Source organism: Oratosquilla oratoria, chromosome 30, assembly GCF_046742065.1.
Source record: "Oratosquilla oratoria isolate Oo_2021 chromosome 30, ASM4674206v1, whole genome shotgun sequence".
Classification (NCBI taxonomy): Eukaryota; Metazoa; Arthropoda; class Malacostraca; order Stomatopoda; family Squillidae; genus Oratosquilla; species Oratosquilla oratoria.
In genome coordinates, this window is record NC_134806.1 from 27,545,947 (window position 1) to 27,570,267 (window position 24,321).

The 24,321-nt window shown below is 38.6% G+C and overlaps 1 protein-coding gene across 4 annotated transcripts in view; it reads right to left on the reverse strand.

Annotated features, from left to right (window-relative positions):
- The window catches only part of LOC143041054 (uncharacterized), a 191,513-nt gene that overhangs the window by 125,616 nt on the left and 41,576 nt on the right, over window positions 1-24,321 (reverse strand). For all 4 annotated transcript variants that reach the window (XM_076212685.1, XM_076212684.1, XM_076212686.1 and 1 more), the window contains exons 4-6: window positions 23,646-23,818; window positions 23,149-23,506; window positions 22,816-22,938 (exon numbers count right to left, since the gene is read on the reverse strand). In XM_076212685.1, the coding sequence (XP_076068800.1) occupies window positions 22,816-22,938; window positions 23,149-23,506; window positions 23,646-23,818 (654 nt within the window). The remainder of the gene's footprint in view (window positions 1-22,815; window positions 22,939-23,148; window positions 23,507-23,645; window positions 23,819-24,321) is intronic.

Genomic DNA, 24,321 nt, shown 5'->3' on the forward strand with positions numbered 1-24,321 from the left:
CTGGATTATTTCTGCAGCTTTGTCTGTGTTACAATGTGTGCATGTGATTGTTATGTCGTCTGCGTAGGAAGAGATTTGTATTTCTGAGGTGTCTGGTGTGGGTAAGTCATGCATGTATAGATTAAAGAGCATGGGGAATAGAACAGAGCCCTGTGGTACTCCATTCTTAATGTTTCTGATGTGTGATGATTGGCCATTATATGACACGTAAGCATTCCTACCTGCCAGATAATTGGCCAGCCATCTTTTGGTGTTATTGTGCATGTCTGTGTTATATATTTTATTTGTTAGGTTGTGGCGGGGGATAGCATCAAAAGCTTTACTAATGTCTAATGTTATAAGAAGTGATCTGTGGTAGGGCCTATCTGAATTGATGCCATCTAAAATTCTTTGTGTGAGGTTTATCAGAAGAGTGTTTGTGGAGTGTAGTGGCCTAAAACCGTGTTGTGAGTCAGTAAGGGGAATATGTGGTGTGACAAGTTTAAGTATTAGGCGTTCAATGACTTTAGAGGGGGTGCAGAGAAGTGTGATTGGGCGGTGCAATGTTGGGATTATTGGGTCTTTGTTCGGTTTTGGAATGGTGATTATCTTACCATGCTTCCAGATGTCGGGTATAGTGTTGTGGGAATAGCTGTAGTTTGCAATGTTTGTGAGTGCGTGTATACCTTGTGGTCCAATGTGTTTTTGGTGGATGTTACTTATGTTATCTGGGCCACAGGCAGATGAGTGCTTGAGATTATGTATCATGTGTTTTGTCTGTCTATGAAGGGTGTATAGTCTGAGTCTGTGGGAAAGTGTTTCTTACGTTGAATAGTGCGTCGGTCGTCAGGGTGAGAAGTGAGATGGCTTGTCTGTGCAAAATGATTTATGAGTGTGTTTGCTTATTGTCTGTTTGAGGGTAGATTGTCTGTTGTTGTGATTATTGCTGCGTGAGAGTGTGTTGTGTTACTGTTGGATAGTGTAATGCTGTTGAGTGTTTTGTACAATTTGCTGGTGTTTGTTTTGTGATCAAGTGTATTGATAAAGTTTTGCCAATTTTGTGTTTTTTGTTTGTGTATTTTACTGGCAATGACAGTGTTTAGTGTTTGTATTTGGTCTGCTATGTTTTGAGGGATAGGTGTGGGGGTATTGTGTTTAAGCGTGTCTCGTTGTCTGACGAGGCCTTGGATTTCTGGTGTGAAGTTGGGGTTGTGTGATTTTCTGTTGCCTCTAGGGATGTATCTCTTGTCTGCATTTTGTATGATTGTATTAAAAGTGTGCACAGCATTATATTTGTGATTGGTGTACTGTTAAGCGTTTCAAAATGTTGTTCTGTCTCTTCAGTAAAAGCTTCCCAGTTAGCTCTCTTGTAATTGGTGTAAGTGTGTCTGTGGCCAACTGGGGTGCATCTTGTTTTGGTGGTGATGATAATTGGAAGGTGGTCAGAACCAAGGGTTCCAACAACTCTCCATGATGTTGTTGGGGTTAGGCAGGGGGAGCAGAAGGTGATATCAGGAGAGGAGGGAGTGTATAGGGCTTGGTGTGGGATATGTGTATGATTATGTGTGTTGTTCATGATAGTCAATGAGTCAAACTGAATCTGTATATCAAGCCCTCTGTCTGTGTCAGGGTTGTCGACATACCAGGCAGACGACTTGCCTGGTATGGTCCTGGAACCACAGCGTCTATGTCGTGGGACCACCCACCAACCCCAAGAGTAGGGGGCCATACGGCGGCAACCAGCCCTGGCCACCGGCTCTACGCAGGTGGCACCGATCCCCAAGAGGGCAGTGTGTTGTCACCATTGCCTTTTATTATGCACATGGACTATATAATGAAAGAAATAACTCAGATGGAGGATAACATGGTTACTTTTGCCTATGCTGATGATGTGGCACTTATAGCTGATGATCTAGAGACCTTACAGGAAGCTGTGGACAGATGATCTGAGCAATTGATAGAAATGGGAATGGAGTTAACCACTTCACTACGGGACTTAAATCTCGCGGGCAGCAGCCAATGCCAGCCGTACGACGTGTCGTAATAATACTCGCATCATAAAATATAGTCATCGCTTATATTGATCTTTCTCTCTTTCACCTGCGAATTTTGAAAACCACAGAGAATGGGATTCAGGGCACATTTGGGAGAATGCAAAAACACAGGGGCGACTACAATAAATATAATCAAGACGCCGATACGGCAGCGTCGCGAATCCACTTGCTCCTCATGACGCCTACATGTGCGGCACCGTATGGAAGGGGTTAAATGTCGGAAAATGTGAATACATGAACGTGAGCAGAATTTCGGGAGATGGAGGAGTTACAATAGGTACCCAAGAAGTAAGAAAAGAACTTCAAATATCTGGGAGCTGATTTTAACAGCGGAGGGGTTATACTTTCAGAAATAAATGAGAGAATCAGGAAGTACAATATAGAGCTGCAGTCACTATACCCACTTCTTAAGGATCCCGCAATACCAAGGAAAGTGAAGAAAACTATCTATATAACTATATTAACCCCTTCCATACAATGACGCCTACGTAGGCATCATGAGGAGCAAGTGGGTATGTGAGGATGCCGATGTCGGCGTCTTGATTATATTTATTGTAGTCGTACCTGCGTGACCCCCATACTCTGTAAACTGGCTTCATCATATTTTCTATGGTTATCAAAATTCACGGGTGAAAAAAGAGAACGATCGATACAGCCGTGACTTTATTTTTTATAATGCGAGTATTATGATGCAACATTGTACATCTGGCAGCTAATGCTGCCTGCGAGATTTTGGCCTGGAGTGAAGTGGTTAAGACCAGTACTGTGTTATGGATGTGAGACCTGGAAATTAACCAGTAGGACAAGGAGTAAAATACAGGCCACAGAAATGAAAGCACTAAGGGTTATCTACAGATGTACAAGGGTGGACCAAATAAGGAATCAAGTTATAAGAGAAGCATTAGGGGTTGAGAATGAACTGGACTATGTGGAGAGAGGACAGCTGAGATGGTACGGACATGTTATGCGGATGGAAGAGCAAAGATATCCAAAGAAGTACTACTTATGGAAACCTGAAGGAAGAAGGCCTGTAGGACGCCCAAGAATGAGATGGAGAACAAATATCCAGCAGGCCCTGCACAAGAGGGGAACTTCACTGGAGGAGGTTGAGAGGGATAGAAAATACAAGGAACGTCAACAATGGAGAGAGCTAACGAGACGTGGCAACTGACAGACCTATCAGGAGGAGGGTGAGAGGTGGTGAGATATATGTATATACATATTTTAATAACCACAATGCCCTTTAATTCTAAGCCATCAAGGCCGACATGGAGAAATTGAAATGCATGTCGGCCTTGATGGCTTAGAATTAAAGTGCATTGTGGTTGTTAAAATGTATCTCTAATCACTGGGACCCAATCAGTGTTGTACACACACACACACACACACACACACACACACACACACACACACACACACACACACAACCACGAGCATAGCTCCCCTTTCCGTAAAATACAACTAGGTAAATACACACACACACACACATGGAAAGAAAATAAAAAAACATAGCTATAGAAGAGAACTGAAGAAAAACAGTTTTCCTCATAGAGTTTTGGACACTTGGAACAAACTGGACAATGAAATAGTATGCGCAAAAACCATTCATGAGTTTAAAAACAAACTAGACACTGCAAGATACAAAGGCGGGAAGAAACAGCAGTGGAAGAGAAATGGAATATATTGATGGAAAACTACAATGAAGGGGTAAACAGGCATGTACCAAGACAAAAGCGAGAGAGAGAGTACATTAAATGTTGGTTCAACAAAAGATGCAGTGAGGCAAAAGACAGAAGAGACAAAGCTTGGAAAAAGTGGAGAAAATACAAAAAACAAAGCAAATGGCAAATTTATGTTAACTATAGAAATGAGTATGTTAATGTGAGAAGAGAGGAGAAAAGGAACCATGAGAAGGATATTATAGACAAATGCAAAGAGCAACCCAAACTATTCTATCGGTATGTGAATGGTAAACTTAAAAACAAACAGGAATTGGTGAAACTATGCCAAGGAAACATAGAATACACAGAAGATTTAGAGATGGCCGAAGTCATGAACAATCACTTTAAATCTGTTTTCACCAGAGAGAAAATACCGAATTGTGACATAGACAAAAACAAGAAATCTCCCCTCATGAATGAGTTTACAGCATCACTAAAGGAAATATCAGAACATTTATCAAGGCTGGATGTCAGAAAATCACATGGCCCGGACGGTATTGCAAATTGGATTCTAAAGGAGTGCAAAGAAGAACTAACAGACAAAATACACATCTTAATAAACAGCTCACTCAAAGAAGGAAAGATACCCGAGGACTGGAAAAACGCTAACATTGTACCAATACACAAAGGAGGAAACAAAGAAGAACCCACCAACTATAGGCCAGTATCACTAACAAGCACCATTGCCAAAATTTGTGAGAAAATAATCAAGAATAGATGGGTAAAACATCTGGAAGACAATGACATATTAAACCCAAGACAATTCGGATTCAGACAAGGAAGATCATGCTCCACAAACTTAATATGCTTTTACTCAAGACTAATAGACATAGTGCAAGAAAGAAATGGATGGGCTGATTGTGCATTCCTAGACTTGCAAAAAGCCTTTGACAAAGTACCACACAGAAAACTACTAAAAACTGGAACACATAGGAGGAATACAGGGAAACCTACTAAAATGGATAGAGGACTTTCTGACTGGTAGAAAGATGAGAGTAGTGCTCAGAGAAAAATATTCAGACTGGAAAGAGGTGATCAGTGGAGTACCGCAAGGATCTGTGCTGGCACCAATAATGTTTGCTATCTATATGAATGACATGGATGAGGACGTGAACTGCTACATGAGCTTCTTTGCCGATGACGCCAAACTGCTAAGGAAAATAGAAACTGATGAGGACTGTGAAGCACTGCAAGAAGACCTAAATAGGGTATGGAACTGGAGTCAGAAATGGGAAGTGGACTTTAATACTAAGAAGTGTAGCATAATGGAGTTTGGAAAAAGCAAAAACAGAATATCAGGAAAATATACAATTGGAACCAAAGAAGTAAAGAAAGTAGGATCCGAAAAAGATTTGGGAGTAATTATCACGAACGACTTGTCCTATGATATACAGATTAACAAAATTGTCGGGGAGACTTACAACTTGCTAAGATCAATAAAAGTGGCGTTTACATACTTGGACGAAGACATGATGAAAAAAATATTGGTTACATTGATAAGGCCTAGATTAGAGTATGCGGCGACATTGTGGTCCCCCAGTACCAAAAAGAATATAAAGAAAATAGAAAGAATCCAAAGAGCAGCTACAAAAATGGCACCTGCACTTGCAAACCTATCATACGAAGAGAGATTGGCTAAACTGGAGTTACCGACACTGGAGCAAAGAAGAGAGAGAGGTGACCTATTGACCATCTACAGAATCATGAAAGGCACAGAGGTACTCGATAGTGAGAACTTACTTAACTGGGACAAAAGAAACACAAGAGGACATGGAAAGAAAATAAAAAAACATAGCTATAGAAGAGAACTGAAGAAAAACAGTTTTCCTCATAGAGTTTTGGACACTTGGAACAAACTGGACAATGAAATAGTATGCGCAAAAACCATTCATGAGTTTAAAAACAAACTAGACACTGCAAGATACAAAGGCGGGACAACACGAGCATAGCTCCCCTTCCCGCAAAATACAACTAGGTAAATACAACTAGGTAAATACAAACATAGCTCCCCTTCCCATAAAATACAACTAGGTAAATACACACACACACACATGGAAAGAAAATAAAAAAACATAGCTATAGAAGAGAACTGAAGAAAAACAGTTTTCCTCATAGAGTTTTGGACACTTGGAACAAACTGGACAATGAAATAGTATGCGCAAAAACCATTCATGAGTTTAAAAACAAACTAGACACTGCAAGATACAAAGGCGGGACAACACGAGCATAGCTCCCCTTCCCGCAAAATACAACTAGGTAAATATATGTGTGTGTGTGTGTGTGTGTGTGTGTGTGTGTGTGTGTGTGTGTTTGTGTGTGTGTGTGTGTATTTACCTAGTTGTATTTTACGGGACAGGAGCTATGCTCATTGTGACCTGTTTTCGCATCTCTCCACATCCAATTTATTTTTGAACTCGTGTATATTTCTGGCATTCACTGTTTCACTGTTTAGTTTGTTCCAGACATCGATCACTCTGTGCGGGAAACTGTTCTTTTTCAGGTCTCTTCTGTAACTGTCCTCTTGTTTCTCTCTTGTCCCATTTCAATAGGTCATCTCTATTGAGAACTTCCATCCCTTTCATAATTCTGAAGATGGTCAACAAGTCACCTCTTTCCCTTCTCTGCTCCAATGTTGACAGCTGTAATTTCTCCAATCTTTGTTCATATGTCAAATTTGATAGTGTGGGTGCCATCTTTGTTGCCGCTCTTTGGATTCTTTCTAATTTTTGTGTGTGTTTCTTTGTGCCCACATTGATATAGCATATTCTAGTTTCGGTCTTATCATTGTAGTAATTATTTTCTTAACCATCTCTTCATCCATGTAGTTGAAGGCCACTTTCATTGATATTAATAAATTGTAAGTCTCTCTGAATACAGGTAAACGTCGACTTACGATGGCATTAGGTTTCGATAGAGCCATCGTAAGACGATCTCATCGTAAGTCGATCCCCACTCTGTTCCGTGGTCACTGTACCTAGCCTACCTGTATATTAACCACCAGAGATACTGAATATAGCCTATTAAACATGTACAGTAGTTTATTTAATTATTTTTATCCTTTTTACCATATTCAAACACTATAATATGTATTTTCAGTACGGGACTTAAATCTCGCGGGCAGCAGCCAATGCCAGCCGTACGACGTGACGTAATAATACTCGCATCATAAAATATAGTCACCGCTTATATCGATCATTCTCTCTTTCACCCGCGAATTTTGAAAACCACAGAGAATGAATCATTTGAGAGAATGTAAAAACACAGGGGCGACTACAATAAATATAATCAAGACGCCGATATGGCAGCGTCGCGAATCCACTTGCTCCTCATGACGCCTACGTGTGCGGCACCGTATGGAAGGGGTTAAATTATCATATCGTCGTCGTCGTCATCGTAAAGTCGAACAATCGTAAGTCGCGGCCATCGTAAGTCGACGTTTACCTGTAGTTTATTTAAATGTTTGTCAGGTGTCAAGTCACTTGAGATGATTACTCCTAGGTCCCTCTCTGAGTTTACTTTCTTTACTTCTTTGTTTCCAATCGTATATTTTCCCGAAACTCTGTTTTTGCCTCTTCCAAATTCCATTATGCTACATTTCTTGATGTGTTCATCTCGTATTTCTGGCTCCATTCCCATACTTTATCCAGGTCATCTTGTGGCGATCTGCAATCTTCTTCTGTTTTCACTCTCGAGTATTTTAACATCGTCGGCAAAAAAAATTATGTAACAACTTACTCCTTTGTCCATATCATTTATGTACCGTATATTTCCGTGTATAAGACGACCTTTGTATAAGACGAGGCACAAAATTAGAGCAAATTTTTATGAATTTATCTCATATCGGTAGTATAAGGCGACTGCTAAATTACAAAAGCATCAGTGTATCAAACCTACCGTACAAAGACAATTGTTTTGATTACGTTTATCAGCTGTTTTTTTTTTTTTTTTGCTTTTTCTCTTTTCTTTCTCATTACTTAACTGTATCCTTATACCAGATAAATTACTTACTGTATCCTTATAAATTCAAAATAAATGAAATAACAAAGCAAATCATGTATCATGATTTTCTGAGAACACACGTCAACTAACAAAAACGATTTATTTACGTTCCTGGTTTGATGTTTAAAGATAACGTTAGGTATCAATGGAACGAGTGGATGACGAATGGAGAGAAGTCATTTACAAAAGGTGGAGCTATGCATAGTGCATCACTTGATGTTCTCTGCGAGTTTGTTATTAAAGCTTGGGAAAGTGTTAAGGTCGAAAGTATCGTAAAATCTTTTAAAAAATTTGGAATCTCTAATGCCATGGATGGCACTGAAGATGATTTATTGTATGAAAGTGATGGCGAAGCCAAAGTCGACTCACCGGAACCGGACTGGAATCCCTACGATGACGGCATATTTGAGGAATCTTGTGATATGTTCGAACAACTTTTCGAAACAGAGTGTGATGATTGTGATGAGTTTGAAGGGTTTTATATAAATAAAGTTTTATAATGTTTAAGTTTTAAATGTAATGTAATTTTATTGAAAATAAAGGTTTTAGAAATACGTTTGTGTAATATATATTGATGATGATTAGAAATTAAGTTTTATAATTTCATAATCTTTAAATTTTCTATGTTTTAAATGCAACTACTGTAATATTTTTTTTTATAAATAAACGTTTTATGTACTGTAATCCAAATTTTTTATTTTCAGTCTTGAAAATTACTGAAAAGTTAGCGAAAGAAAAAGGTTGCGGTCTCACTAAACGTCGACCAAAGCCGACCAAACCCAAACAATAACGGCTTTTGCTCAAATGCATATAATTATGTATTAAAATTAGCATATGGTTGCATTATGCAACCTATTTTCTTTAAAATGTGTTATTTTCGTGTAATTTGATCAAAGAGAAGTTACGCTTTTATCCTCTGCAAAATTACCAAAGTCGCCCAATGCCGACCAAACACAAACAATGAAGGCTTTTGCTCAAATGCATAATTTTATATAAAAATTAGTATTTGGTTGCATTATTTGACCTATTTTCTTTAAGATTTGTGATTTTCATTAAATTTGATCAAAGAGAAGTTACGTTTTTATCACCTGCAAAATTACCAAAGTCGACCAAAGCCGACCAAATTATGCATTTGAGCAAAAGCCGTCATTGTTTGTGTTTGGTCGACTTTGGTAATTTTGCAGAGGATAAAAACGTAACTTTTCTTTGATCAAATTACATGAAAATCACACATTTTAAAGAAAATTGGAGAATAATGCAACCATATGCTAATTTCTATATAAAATTATGCATTTGAGCTAAAGCTGTCATTGTTTGGGCTTGGTCGGCTTTGGTCGGCGTTGGTCGACGTTTCGTGAGACCGTTAAAAGTACCGTAATTTCATTAATATAGAATTATTCCTCGAATTTATTAACAATTGCAATTTACTGTATATATATGCCAATAATATATATGGTAAATATGGTTTAATTACCTTTATTACCAGTTCTTATCATAATGTGAATCATTTCCTGTGTATCTGTGGTTATCGGCAGGCTAGCCTACCAAGTCATCTCACGTAGAATTCAAGGTCTGATTTTTATAATGGTAGTATAAGACGACCCCCAATTTTAAGGGGTGAATTTTTGGATTTTAGGGTCGTCTTATACGTGGAAATATACGGTATATGGCAAACATTAAAGGAGCCAAAACAGAGTCTTGTGGGATGCCACTTTTTACATCTTCCCATTTCAAACTTTTGTCTCTAAGTAAGTACCACTCATTTTTCTCCCAGTTAAGAAATCCTTCACCCATTCCAATAGTTTACATTGAATTCCTCCTATTTTTTTAATTTTACTTATCAATTTTTTGTGAGGTACCTTGTCAAAAGCTTTTCGCAGGTCCAGGATGGTGCAGTCTGCCCATCCATCTCTTTCTTGTACTATCTCAATTAGTCTCGAGTAAAAGCAGATTAGATTTGTGGTGCACGATCTTCCACTTCTAAAACCAAATTGTTAGGGGTTTATTATTTTTTCTTCCAAGTGTTTGGTCCATCTGTTCCTGATAATCTTTTCGCATATTTTTGCTACAGTGCTTGTGAGGGACACCGGTCTAAAGTTTGTAGGATCTTCCCTGCTTCCTCCTTTGTATATTGGTAATATGTTTGCATCTTTCCAATCTTCCTTTCCCTCTTTTTAAGAGAAGTCTATTATCTTGTGTAGTTTATCTGTCAGTTCATCTATACACTCTTTCAATATCCAATTTGCAATTTTATCTGGCCCATGTGACTTTCTGACATCTATGCTTTTTATTTGGTCTCTTATTTCCCTCTGTGTTATTTTTATTTCCTTCATTATGGGTGAACTTTCTAGTTGTTCGTCCTTCCGGGGTTGTGAGCTCTCAATTGTCTGATCATAACTTCTGCCATTTCTGTGTTGTCTATGTACTCTTTATCTCCTTCACACAATTTTACTATATCATGCTTATCCTTTAGTTTGTCGTTTACATATCTGTAAAAGAGTTTTGGTTTATCCTTACATTTGTCTATGATAGCTCTTTCATATTCTCTTTTTTCTTTCCAGTGTATGTTTACATATTCTTTCCTAGGTTTTTTATACGTTTGCCATTTGGATGTTTTCCAGTCTTTTTATATTATTTTTTCCATGCTTTATCTCTCCTGGCTTTAGCCTCACTACATCTTTTGTTAAACCAACATTTTATATAAATTTCTTTTTGTTTCTTTTTTGGTACATATTTGTTAACTCCCTCTTTATAATTCTCTTTAAATATGTTCCATTTGTCATCCATATTTGTTTCCTCTTTAGAGAACCTATCCCAATTTGCGTTTTGGAAAAATTTCCTTAGTTCTACAAAGTTCGTTTTGTTGTACATGAATCTTCCTTCTCTATGTTTGTCATTTCTATGTTGTTCTGTTCTTTTAATTCAAACTATTAGTTTATGGTCGCTTTTTCCAACTGGTGTTTTATACTCCATTCTGTTTACAATATCTTGTTCAGTGGTCTAGTTTTGATGGTCTAGTTTTGATGGTTCCTCATTATTTCTATATCTAGAATTCTTCTCAACCCATTGTGTTAGAGTGTACTCCATGGTCATATCTAGTAGCATGTTGCTCCAGAGTTCATCTCCCCCCTTGACTGTCATTTCTTCCCAAATTATGTCTTTTGCATTAAAATTGCCCATGATTACTATATTTCCACCCTCTTTCAGTAATTCGTTTAGCACCTTTATTGTTTCTTCCAATAATTTGGAATGTTCACTATCTGGCCACGCATGGGTTTTTGGTGGTACATACACTACTACAAATTTTCTGCTTTTCATCTTTTTGTTGGCAATTTTAATCATAATTACTTCTGTATTTCCCTGACCTTCGATTCTGTTTGACCTTTCTTGGTCAATATCATGACACCACCTCCTTGTTTATTAGTTTTGTTTTTCACCCAGTGGTTATATAAACCATGTCCCACTATGCTTGTTAATAGCGGTCCTTTCAGTTTTGTCTCTACTATGCCCATGATGTCAGGTTTTTCTGTTTCTAGATAGTCATTTAGTTCGTTGATTCCAGAGATCATACCATCGATGTTTGTGTATGCCACTTTTATTTTCGTATTTTCTTTTCTTTTTTGGTTTAAGTTTCCATTTTTATATATACATGTACCATTTTTTCAGTCTCAAATCCAGCACTCTCCAAAAAAACTCGTTTTTTTCCATCTCTGTTCTCTTTTCATTTCTATCACTTGCTTCAATTCTGAACGCTTTGTCTTTCTCTTTTTCCTCATCATTCATTTCCTTTTGTATTCTTATATTTTTGAATTTCTCGCTATTTCCCAGTTTGACCGCTTTTGATAATGCTTCTTCATCCATCATTTGTGTTCTTAGTCTTATTTTTAGAGGTGTGTATCTACCTAGTTGTATTTTGCGGGAGAAGAGATATGCTCATAGGGACCTACAGTTGTATCTTTCTGCATCCAGTTCTTTCTTAAAGTCATGTATAGTATTAGCACTCACTGTTTTCTCTTTCAATAAAATTCATGTATCTATCATGTGGAAAGCTATTCTTTTTCAGATCTCTTCTGTAACTGTCCTTCTTAAGTTTCTTCTTGTGTCCCCTTGTATTTCTTCTGTCCCATTTAAGTTGATCATTCCTGTCAAGGATTTCCATCCCTTTCATATTTCTATAGATGGTTATCAAATTGCCTCTTTCTCTTCTTTGCTCCAGAGTTAATAAGTTTAGTTTGTCCATTCTCTGTTTGTATGTCAACATGCTGAGTGTGGGTGCCATCTTTGTTAGTGCTCTTTGAATTCTTTCCAGCTTTTTTTTTTTTTTGCCTGGGTGTCCCTAGTGACGCTGCATACTCCAATTTTGATCTTATCAGTGTAACTATTATTTTCTTCACCATTTCCTCATCCATGAAGTCAAAGGCCACTTTCATTGATCTTATTAAGTTGTAAGTTTCTCCAACTAATTTGTTTACATGTTTGTCTGGTGTCATGTCATTTGAAATGATCACTCCTAGGTCTCTTTCTGAGTTTACTTTTGTAACTTCCCTTGTTCCAATTTTGTATTGACTGGATATTCTATTTTTGCTTTTTCCAAATTCCATTATACTACATTTTTAATTAATATTGAAATTCACTTTGTTCTTTTTACTCCAATTCCAGACTTTGTCCAGATCTCCCTGAAAAGAGATACAGTCTTCTTTGTTATTCACTCTCTTAAATAGTTTTGCATCATCTGCAAAGAAGTTTATATAGCATTTAATTCCTTCATCCATGTCGTTTATATAAATAGCAAACATTATTGGACCCAACAGAGAGCCTTGGGGTACTCCACTTATCATGTTTACCCAATTTGAGTTCTTTTCTCCAAGAAGTCTTCCATCCATTCCAATAATTTTCCTTGTATTTCACCTATTACTTAAATTTTTCTTAGTAGTTTTTTGTGTGGTACTTTGTTGAAAGCCTTTTGTAGCTCCAGGAAGGCACAATCTGCCCTGCCATCTTTCTTGTATTATGTCTAGCAATCTTGGGTAAAAGCATATTAAGTTTGTAGTACATGATCTTCCACTTCTAAATCCAAATTGGTTGGGGTTTAATATTTTGTTTTTTTCCAAGTGTTTAGTCCATTTGTTTTTCATAACTCTTTCACATATTTTTGCAATTGTGCTTGTAATGGATACTGGTCTATAATTTGTTGGATTTTCTTTATTTCCTCTCTTATATATTGGTACAATATTAGCATTTTTCCAGTCCTGTGGTACTTTTCTATCTTTGAGTGAAGTCCATTATCTTGTGTATTTTGTCTGTGAGTTCGTCTATGCATTCTTTTAATATCCAGTTTGCTATTCCATCTGGTCCATGTGACTTTCTGATATAGTTTCTTTACTTGGTCCCTTATTTCTTTCTGTATCACCATTATTTCTTTCATTTTAGGGGATCCTTCCGGGTGACTATCATCCCACAATTGTGAGCTTTCAATTGTAAAAACAGACTTAAAGTGTCTGGTCATTACTTCAGCCATTTTCTGTGTATTCTTGATTTCCTTCACGCAGTTTTATTATTTTATGTCTGTCTTTTAGTTTGTCGTTTACATATCTGTAAAATAGTTTAGGTTGATCTTTGCATTTTGCTATTATATCTTTTTCATAGTTTCTTTTTTCCTCTCTGTGTATGTCTACATATTCATCTTCCAAGCTTTGTCTCTTTTATCCTTAGCCTCGCTATATTTTTTTGTTGTACCAGCTTTTTATGTTCTTTCCATTTTTTGTTGAGGTACATATTTATTCACCCCCTCATTATAAATTTCTTTTAATATATTCTATTTCTCTTCCATCCCTGTTTCTTCCTATTCTATGTTTTTTTGATCCATTTGCTCTTTCAACTCAAATTCTATTAGTACATAGTCACTCTTTCCTATCGGAGTTTTGTAATCAATTTTGTTGACAATTTCAGGCTCTGTCGTAAGTATTAATTCCAGCCATGTTGGTTCTTCACTACCTCTGTCCAGGACTGTTTTGGGGGGCACATACACCACTACAAATTTTCTACTCTTCATATATTTGCTTTCAACTTGTATCATAATTGATTCTACATTATTTTCTCCTTCAGTTATCTTTGTTACATTTAAATCTTTACTACATACATACATACATATACCAAGGCTTTTTCCCCCTTCCAAGGGAGGTAGCCAAAAAGGGAAAGGCATAAAAACACTCCCACCCATTTCATCCCTAAATACACTCCACACCCCTCCCACCCTTCCTCTCATCTGAGCACCTCCTGGATGACGGGTCATCCCTGCACCCTGCCCACCGCCCTGGGTCAGAAGCAGTGTCGCAAGACACAGTACATCCACAGCGAGGCCGCTTCATTTAATCGGCGACCCCCCCCTCTCCGTCCCCCTTTGCATATAAGGCGAGGACGGGGAGAAATCCCTTCGGGCTGCGTCAAAATTTACTCACACATACTTCCCCACCCCCCACTTCCCCGCCCATTCCTCCTCATGCAGTCACAACATCATCCATATACAACCATTCTCCACTCACCTCTGTCTTCCGTCCTCTCCCTTCCTTCCTCAACAGACATTCCCCTCTTCCCCAAAGCCCCCTTCACCCCATCCATCCACCTCATCCTAGGACGTCCCCTCATGTTCACTCCCTCCACATCTGCCTTCCATACCTCTTTTACTAGTCTTTCTTCACTCATTCTTTCCATGTGTCCAAACCATCCTAATATTCTTTCATCAACCCTATCTCCCAAATCCTTTTTCACCCCTGTTCTCCTCCTCACCTCCTCATTTCTCACACTATCTAGCCTAGTAACCCCCACCATACTTCTCAGACACCTCATCTCAAACACATTCAAACTCCTTCTCTCTTCTTCTCTTATGTTCCACGTTTCTGCCCCATACAGTGCTGTTGGCACAATCACTCCTTCATAGTCTCCTCTTCGCATCCATTCCCAAATGTCTATTCCTCATTACACTCTTTAAACCACCAAGGCATTTACTCGCTTCTCTCAATCTACATTCTACCTCCACCTTCACTCCACCTTTTCCTGCTACACTTGCACCCAAGTATCTAAAACTATCCACTTCCTCCAGTCGCTCTCCCTTAATGTTCACTTCCAGTCTACTGCCACTTTCACCCCTTGTACATCTCATCACCTTACTTTTACCCACATTTATCTTTAGCTTTCTTCTATCACATACTCTCCCAAACTCTGCCACCAGCTTCCTCAATCCCTCCTCTGACCCTGCCACAAGCGCAGTGTCGTCCGCAAACAACAGCTGGCTCACCTCCCACTTTTCTCCATTTTCTTTAACCATCTCCAATCCCTGACTCACTACCCTAGCATTCACCTCTCGCACCACCCCATCCATGTATAAGTTGAACAGCCAGGGCGACATAACGCATCCTTGACGAAGTCCCACCTTTACTTCAAACCACTCACTCTCTCCATTTCTAATCCTAACACATGCTCTACTACTCTCATAAAAACTCTTGACAGCTCCCAAAAGCTTTCCTCCTATCCCATAAATCTGCATAACCTCCCACAGTGCCTTTCTGTCTACCCTATCATAAGCCTTTTCCAGATCCATGAAAGCCGAAAAAACATCCTTCCCCTTTCCTATAGCTTTCTCACATATCTGTCTTACCACAAAGATCTGATCTACACAACCTCTACCCGTCCTAAATCCACACTGTTCCTCACCAATTACTCCCTCTGTTCCTCTCCTAATCCTCTCAATTAAGATCCTCCCATAAGCCTTCCCTACTACACTCAACAGGCTAATCCCTCTGAAATTACTACATCCACACTTGTCCCCTTTTCCCTTGTAAAGAGGAACTATACAGGCACTACTCCAGTCCTCCGGTACTCTACCCTCTCTCCAGCAAACATTAAATAACCTCACCAACCAGTCCACCATCACTGCACCTCCCTTTTTCAGACATTCTGCATGACATCCATCCAGACCAGGTGCCTTACCTGCTTTCATCATCTTTACAGCTGCCTTCACCTCATCCTTCCTTATTTCTCCTCCATTCTCCTCACTCATCACTCTCATTTTCTTCGCATTTCCTACTGCAGCTATCTTTCCTTCCCTATCCTCCTTCACATTCAGCAACTCCCTAAAATATTCTGCCCATCTTCCCCTCACTGCCATCTCTTCCATTATCAACTCTCCATCTGTACCTTTTACCTTTTCTTCCCTACTTGATTCGCCTCCTCTTCCTCTCTTAATTTCTTTCCAAAACATCTTTTTATTACTTTCAAAATTTTCTGTCATACTCCTACCCCATTTCACATCTGCTCTCCTCTTTGCCTCCTTTACCTTTTGCTTTACTTCTCTTTTCTTTTCTTTGTACGTCTCATATGACTCCCCTGTCCTCTTTTGTAACCAATCTGTGAATGCTCGCTTCTTCTCTTCTACAGCCTTCTTTGTTTCCTCATCCCACCATTCACTACCCTTTCTTCTATTTCTTTACTAGTCACAATTAATACTCTGCCACCCTGTTTATCCTTTCTATTCTTCGTCCAACAATTGCATAAACCTTGTCCCACAGTGTTGGTTGGTAGAGTGCACTTTAATTTAGTTTCCACTATTCCTATTATGTCTGGTTTTTCAAAGGCCAGATAATCATTTAATTCATTCATTCCTGAAGTTATTCCATCTATATTGGTATAAGCTATTTTAAATTTCCTTTCTCCCAGATCCTCTTATGCCTTTACTTTTTTTAGGAATGTCCCCTTTTGGGGCTACAGGTAGCAGGATTCCTAATCCCATCCCCTGTCCCGTTTTTTTTTTTTTTTTCTTTTACGACTCAAGTGGAAAGACTTGGTGGTAGCATTCTCTTCCCCCACCACAGGGTAGGCGAAAAAAGGAAAAGAATATTCAGAGAAATGGTACAGGACAGTAACAAGGGGTTGGGGGACAGCATAACAGAGGGACAGTCGTAGTATAAAATAGTCATCATTTCTCTATGAACAGAATTTTCCTCTATCACAGACAAAATGATGTGTGGCTCTGGTCCATAGGGGCACCCTATATAGACCCTAAAGTATCAACTGCTTGCTACTTTGCCACAATAACATGCAGCCAACACCCCAGACAGGTAGTCGTCGACGTGCGACCTATGCGACTTACGACTGATCGACTTTGCAACCACAAGATAGTGCAATAATATCTAAAATTTAATAGAGTAATAGAATTGCAATGTTATGCCTGGCAGTGCAATACAATTACTCCGCAAGCCGCAAGATGTGAATACGATAGTTTTGGCAGGCTGCCGGCAGCGTCAGCATCCCAGCCAGCTAAATATTCTTTCATTTTGTTTGTTTTAAGTAAAATGTTTCCTAATTTTGCCTTGCATTTTGTATTTTTATATGTTTTGCAATTAATAAAATGTAACAGTAAAACTTTTTTTATGCCTAGGCTAGTCTGTTGTCAAAAACAATATATTCGGTACAGTATGTAAACGAAAAGAATGTTTTGAAATACAAAAAATTCTTAATTTTGCCTTGCATTTTATAGTTTTATATGTTTTGCAATTAATAAAATGTAACAGTAAAACTTTTTTATGCCTAGTCTGCTGTCGATAACAATATGTTCGGTACAGCATTTGGTATTTTTATGTTTTGCGTGCTAAGATGGGAGGGAGGGTGGAGGGGTGTGGAGTGTTTTCAGGGATGAAATGGGTGGGAATGTTTTTATGCCTTGTCCTTTTTGGCTACCCCCCTGGTAAGGGGGAAAAAAGCCTTGGTATATGTATGTATGTATGTTTTGCGATTAATAAAATGTAACAGTAAACTTTGTTTATGCCTAGTCTGTTGTCGATAACAATATTTTCGGTACAGTACATAAACGAAAAGAATGTGTTTTGAAATCACTTTTTTTTCTTAATTTTGCCTTGCAATGATTTTAATTTAACCAACAAAAAAGTATTTGTAGGTCAAAGATGACAGGCCTTTATTCAGTATGCGTAGGCCTAGGCTACGTTTCCTAACGAAAATTATAAAAAGGTTAATGAATATTAAGCAACGTAGCTCAAAGATAATAAGATTTTCTTCAGTATGCATATGTTTCCTATAGAAAGTCTGATGGTAAAATAATAAAAAGGTTAAAAAATACAGTTTCAAATATCATAAGTCAAAGATGATAGGATTTTATTCAGTATGCTTAGGCCTAGGCTACATTTCCCAAAGAAAATCAGATAAAATTATAAAAAGGTTAAAAAATACTATACAACATAGTTCAAAGATGCTAAGATTATTTCAGTATGCTAAATATAATATACAATTATATATATATATACATATATATATATATATATATATATATATATATAAACAGTAACAAAAATAATATTTAAAGGGTAATATATATATATATATAAAGGGTAACATATACATACATACATATACCAAGGCTTTTTCCCCCTTCCAAGGGAGGTAGCCAAAAAGGGAAAGGCATAAAAACACTCCCACCCATTTCATCCCTAGATACACTCCACACCCTTCACACCCTCCCTCTCATCTGAGCACCTCCTGGCTTACGACCTGTCTGTCAGAACCAAACTCGGTCGTAAGTCGACGACTACCTGTAATTTTTTACTATTACTCGACAATATATAGTACCCATTCTTCTACTCTTCCACTTTATCCATCACCAGTCCCCATGCTTCTCTAAGCTCCTGGTATCTTCTCATTTTCATGCCCTGGTGGTGTAATCAGAAGCGTGCTGGTCTTACATTTGTTTATTTGTGGGTTTGAATTTTGCACTCTTCTCTGATTTCCAGTAGTAACAGTTACCTGCCCCAACAGCCCAAGCACATAGGGCAAAGGTGATGTATTCAGCCATAATACCCATTGTTTTAGGCTCATTACCTTCTCATTATTTTTTTTACTCTTAGTATCTCTCTACCTCCCTCTCTTTTCCTCCATTCTTAATTTTCCTTCTACCAAAAAAATTATCTGACATTCCCCTCATTCTCTCACCTGAAAACATAAACACCCAGAACTCTTCTAATCCTTCCTCTAGTTACAACTACACAGTCCATTAATGCCATATCAACCACCCTTCCCTCCACCATTCTTTTCTTTGTATATTTATGCTTGGTTCTCTTCTAACTGTTTACTATCATCAACTCCCTTTCTGAATACATCTCCAACATTCTCCATTCTGATTCTTACCTGGCACCCCAATCCTCCCTACTAATCCATCTACTGGTTCATCTCCTACTCTAGCATTGAGATCCCCCAACACCATTATATTTACATTCCTCCCAAAACTCTAAACACTCCATTAAATATTTCCAAAAAGCCTCCCCCTACTCTTCACTTTTCTCAGTACCAGGTCAAAAACACTCCCCAAAAAACACATTTCCCCTCCCAGTTTCACCTTCACCACATTAACCTTGATGACACTTTTCTACACTCTATCATGTACTTTCCTATCTCCTCACTAGCGGACCCACTCCTTCCCTCGTCCCCCTCATCACTCCTAACACTCTCCCCAACACACTCCCAAACTCAAACTTGCTTCTCTCCTGCTTAGTTTCATTAAATGCTAACACATCCATCTCCCACTCTCACAATCTGCTAATCACTTAATCACTTCCCTTTTACTCTCATCTGTACCACAACCACACACAACATTCCAGTTATTAGATTCTGATTGGAGTCCTCCCAGGCCTTCTTATGCCTTGAATTTTTGTAGGATAAACACAAAGGAAGCAGGATCCCTTGCCCCATCACTCCACCCCACTTAGTCACCTTTTATGACATGCATGGGAAACAGTGGCAGAATCACCCCCCCCCCACCACCACCATCACTGGAGGTACCAATAGGTGGTCACAGAGATGGTAAAGGACAGTTTCAAGAGAACATCACAAAAGAGGGGCAGTTGTATAACAAAAGAAGCATCATTCCTATGAGAAGAAATCTTATTATAAAACAAACAAGTGGTTCCAGTCTATAGGGGTTCCCAGAAACTGTCCCTAAAGCATTGGCTGCATGTTCTCAATGCAGTCATTACTGCATGTCACCATGCAGTTGATACCTTATGGATGCTCATTGGCTGAGCAGTTTAGTGTTGCTACCTAGGGCTGAGATTTGGAGTGGATGCAATTAGTCCTCCTTGGCAGCAAGTTTATAGTAAGGGTACAATATATTAAAGACCTTGCTTCAAAAGTTTTCTGCATGGAGACATCATCCAAGCCATCACTGAGAATGTTCATGTCATAAAAAAAGACTGAATTGACATAATTGTAGTGGAAGAAGAAAGACATGTGTTTTGTTTAAAATTTATTCCAGATTAGTATGCTTAAAAAAAATTAAATAAACATCAGCAGTTTTGTATAGTTAACATAATTCATTTTACATATGACTGTGTAGGTGGATGAAAGAAGACGAGTCTTATTCCAAGTTTATTCCCGACTAGTTTCACACAATTTTATCAACCTTACATATGGCTATGTAGGTGGTTGAAGAAAGACATGAGTCTTGTTCTGTGTTCTCAACTAGTTTCATATGCATTGTTTCCATCACTCAATCAGTTTGGTGGTTTCTCCCACTGCTGTGTTGCTAAACAGTAGGATAATTAGGATTTCAACTGTAGACTAACGCAATAATACTATCTTCTCTCCTTTCCCCTTCTTTTTTTCCCCTCTATACTTTTCAACATTGAATTATCAAAATAAGGATATTTAAAGTTGAAAAAAAAGTTTCACTTTTCAAACATGTTCAGCTGTATCTTGTATTGTACTCGTATTGATATGACCGATTCCAGAACCAGAGTGTCTATTGCAATAATCACATAGAAGTACCAGCATGTAGTTAAACCAAGAGGTACATATATCTTTCAGTATCATACATGTTCAGCTGTAACACTCGACCTTGTACCGTACTTGTATCAATAAGGTTTGTTCCAAAAACAGTAAATGTGTGATGCATAGCATTGTGTAGTTGTTGTGCTTAAAAAGTATGTGGAAGGTTAATGTATATGCTCAGTATATGAGGTGATACAGGTGAAAGGTATCACAATCAGTTCATTACATGAAGAGGAGTCGGAGTCAGAGTCGGAGGTGCCAAAAATAGAGGAGTCGGAGTCGGAGGTTTTGTGTTCCGACTCTACAAACTCTAGTTCAAAGGATTACAAAGGAAGAGCATGCCGACAAGAGATCTTTTGGTCTTAGTTCTATCTTTCAACCAACCCACATACATTTTCTCCTGTTACTACCTTCATCTCTTCATCCCATCATTTACTATCCTTCCTTCTATTCCTTCCCATCCACCTCATCCTACATACCATCTTTGCACACTGTCACTTCCTCCTTAAAACATTCATTATTCTTCTACTCTTACCTCCCATCTATCCCTCACCAACCCCATACTTCTCTCAGCTTCTGGTATTCCTTCTTCTTTTCCTTCTCATTCAATTTGCTAACTCTCAGCACCTCCCTCCCTCCCTCTCTATCTATTTTCTCCTCCTTTTCTTCCTATTCCACTTTTCATCCACTCAATTTTCCTTCTAATTAAAGATTTTAACCACTTTAGTACAATGACACCTACGCAGGCATCATGAGCCGCAAGTGGGTATACGAGGATGCTAGTGTCAGCATCGATATTTTTTTTTAAGTTGTACAAGGTGGAGTGAAGGTGGAGGTAGAATGTAGATTGAGAGAAGCGAGTAAATGCCTTGGTGGATTAAAGAGTGTAATGAGGAATAGACAATTTGGGAATGGATGCTAAGAGGAGACTGTATGAAGGAGTGATTGTGCCAACAGCACTGTATGGGGCAGAAACATGGAACATAAGAGAAGAAGAGAGGAGGAGTTTGAATGTGTTTGAGATGAGGTGTCTGAGAAGTATGGTGGGGGTTACTAGGCTAGATAGAGTGAGAAATGAGGAGGTGAGGAGGAGAATAGGGGTGGAAAAGGAGCTGGGAGATAGGGTTGATGAAAGAGTATTAGGATGGTTTGGACACATGGAAAGAATGAGTGAAGAAAGACTAGTAAAAGAGGTATGGAAGGCAGATGTGGAGGGAGTGAACATGAAGGGACGTCCTAGGATGAGGTGGATGGGGTGAAGGGGGCTTTGGGGAAGAGGGGAATGTCTGTTGAGGAAGGATGGGAGAGGACAGAAGACAGGGGTGAATGGAGAATGGTTGTATATGGATGATGTTGTGATTGCACGAGGTGGAATGGGTGGGGGGATGGGGCGTGAGGAAGTATGTGTGAGCAAAATTTGACGCAGCCCGAAGGGATTTCTCCCCGTCCTCTGCTTTTATGCAATGGGGGGACAGAGAGGGGGGGTCGCTGATTTAATGAAGTGGCCTTGCTGTGGATGTGCTGTGTCTTGCGACACTGCTTCTGACCCAGGGCAGTGGACAAGGTGCAGGGATGACCCATCATCCAGGAGGTGCTCAGATAAGAGGGAGGGTGGAGGGGTGTGGAGTGTATTCAGGGATGGTATGGGTGGAAATGATTTTATGCCTTTCCTTTTTTGGCTACCTCCCTTGTGAGGGGGAAAAAGCCTTGGTATATGTATGTAAGTTGTACGAGTTACCCTTGGATTCTGTGAACCAGTTTGATCACATTTCCAATGTTTATTATTACTCGGAGTAAAAGAGAATGAGTAATACAGCAGTGACACTATATTTTATAATGCAAGTAGTGCATATGGCAGCTGATGCTTCATATGAGAATTTGACTCCAACTGAAGTGGTTAACACAGATTTACAATATGTAGCTCCAGTCTATAAAGGCATTCCAAAACCGTCCCTAAGGCACTGGTTGGATGCTACTATGGAATCACTTCTATGTGGTAATGTGTAATCAATACCCTATTACAGAGAATATCCCTAAACAACAATATTTCTTCTTTGAGTGACCTATGAGCCCACCCAGTGGCTGTTGCTAGTTACTTGGGAGCCATGGATCACCTGCAAGAGACCCCTGAGGTAACAGACTGATTGACTGGTTGCCCCAGTTCTCTTTTGCAGGAGACTCAGTGCCCCTAGTAAATCAATGATAACAAGACAAACTATTTCCAATTGTCTTACCTGTCCTGGACGTCTACGACGATCTTCAGAGAGGTCTCGTGCATACTGTCGAGCCTGATTTATCAAATATTGTTGGTTGGGTGTCACCGGTGGAGGGTCTATTGGATCAGTTCCTCTATCAATCTAATTAAAAATCATAAGAATTATGAGATCACAAATATCAGCATCAATATTAAACAAAATATTTACATTCAAAATATACTGCCTGTACCTGTAACACGATTGAAAACTTCATATGCCATATATGATGCATTCATATACTACAAGGCCCTTTCCCTCTTATAAGAATGGGGGGAGGAAAGTAAATAATTCCCAAACGAAAATTACACTTACCCTGTTGGTACTGGAGCTGTTTGTGTTACTATTGCCATTATCATTATTATTATTATTGTTATTATTGTTGTTGTTATTGTTGTTATTGTTATTGTTGTTTTGAAGTGCCCTACTTGTCAGAGCTCTATAACGAGACATAAGGTTCCAGTACTGGTTAGATAGTTGATTATATCTTCGAGAAAGGCGTTGCTCTTGTTCAGCCAGCTGAGAATGTGAGAGACTAGAGCTCCCATTACTACTGTTATTGTTGTTACCAGAGCAAAGACTACTGTTGCTGTGGTAGTCTGGCTGCATTGTTGAAGCAAGGTTGGCTACACCTGTTATGAGTTTATGACCCAATGGGTCAAACTTGACATACCTGTGACCAAATGAATTAAAAATAATTAAAGATAGAATAAGGAAAAAAAGTAACTTTATATAATCAATATTATGAAAAAAACAAAACTACAGTTTAAAAAAAATCATATACCCCTTTATCATCTCCTCTTTACACCTACCGAACTTTTTCCTTCTCAGTGGCAGTAGTAATTCTTTTAAATGGCTTTGGAAGGGACCAATCCCAAAAATATATTTCATTCAGAGTAGCAATAACCAGTACTTGATCCGTTGGGTGAAAGGCTAATGAGGCAATCACTGAATTCTTCTCTGTGGTCCATGCTTCACAACCACCCTGCAATTCATTACGGTTTCAAAATTCAAATTATAATATACATCCCTTACTGTTGGTACACAAATTGGGAAACTAGTTAAACAGAACAGTTCCCCTTATAAAATGCAGTGGTAACTACACAGTACTTATGACATATCAACATGAATTAGAACAACGTATGACATGTCCACTTTACCAGGCTGCCACTCACATAACCAAATACCCATTTACAGAATGTTCACCTCTTGCTGGAGCCTGAGAAGTCAGTCAGTTTCCTGAGTAACTTTGTGTAATGGTCCACTAATAATGCGAGCTATGCAACAACTATTAGTCATGCTTTTATCTGTATTCTGGCTGCCACCATGAAATCTTGTTCAAAGGAAACATCCTATACAGTGGAAGGGTTAAACCTACATCAATCAAACTTTTGCTATTCATTACTAATCACAGAACAGCTGCTAAGAACACCAAAAACATGTGTGGTCAAACTAGAATAGTGCCACAAAACAAATTAGAATGAAACC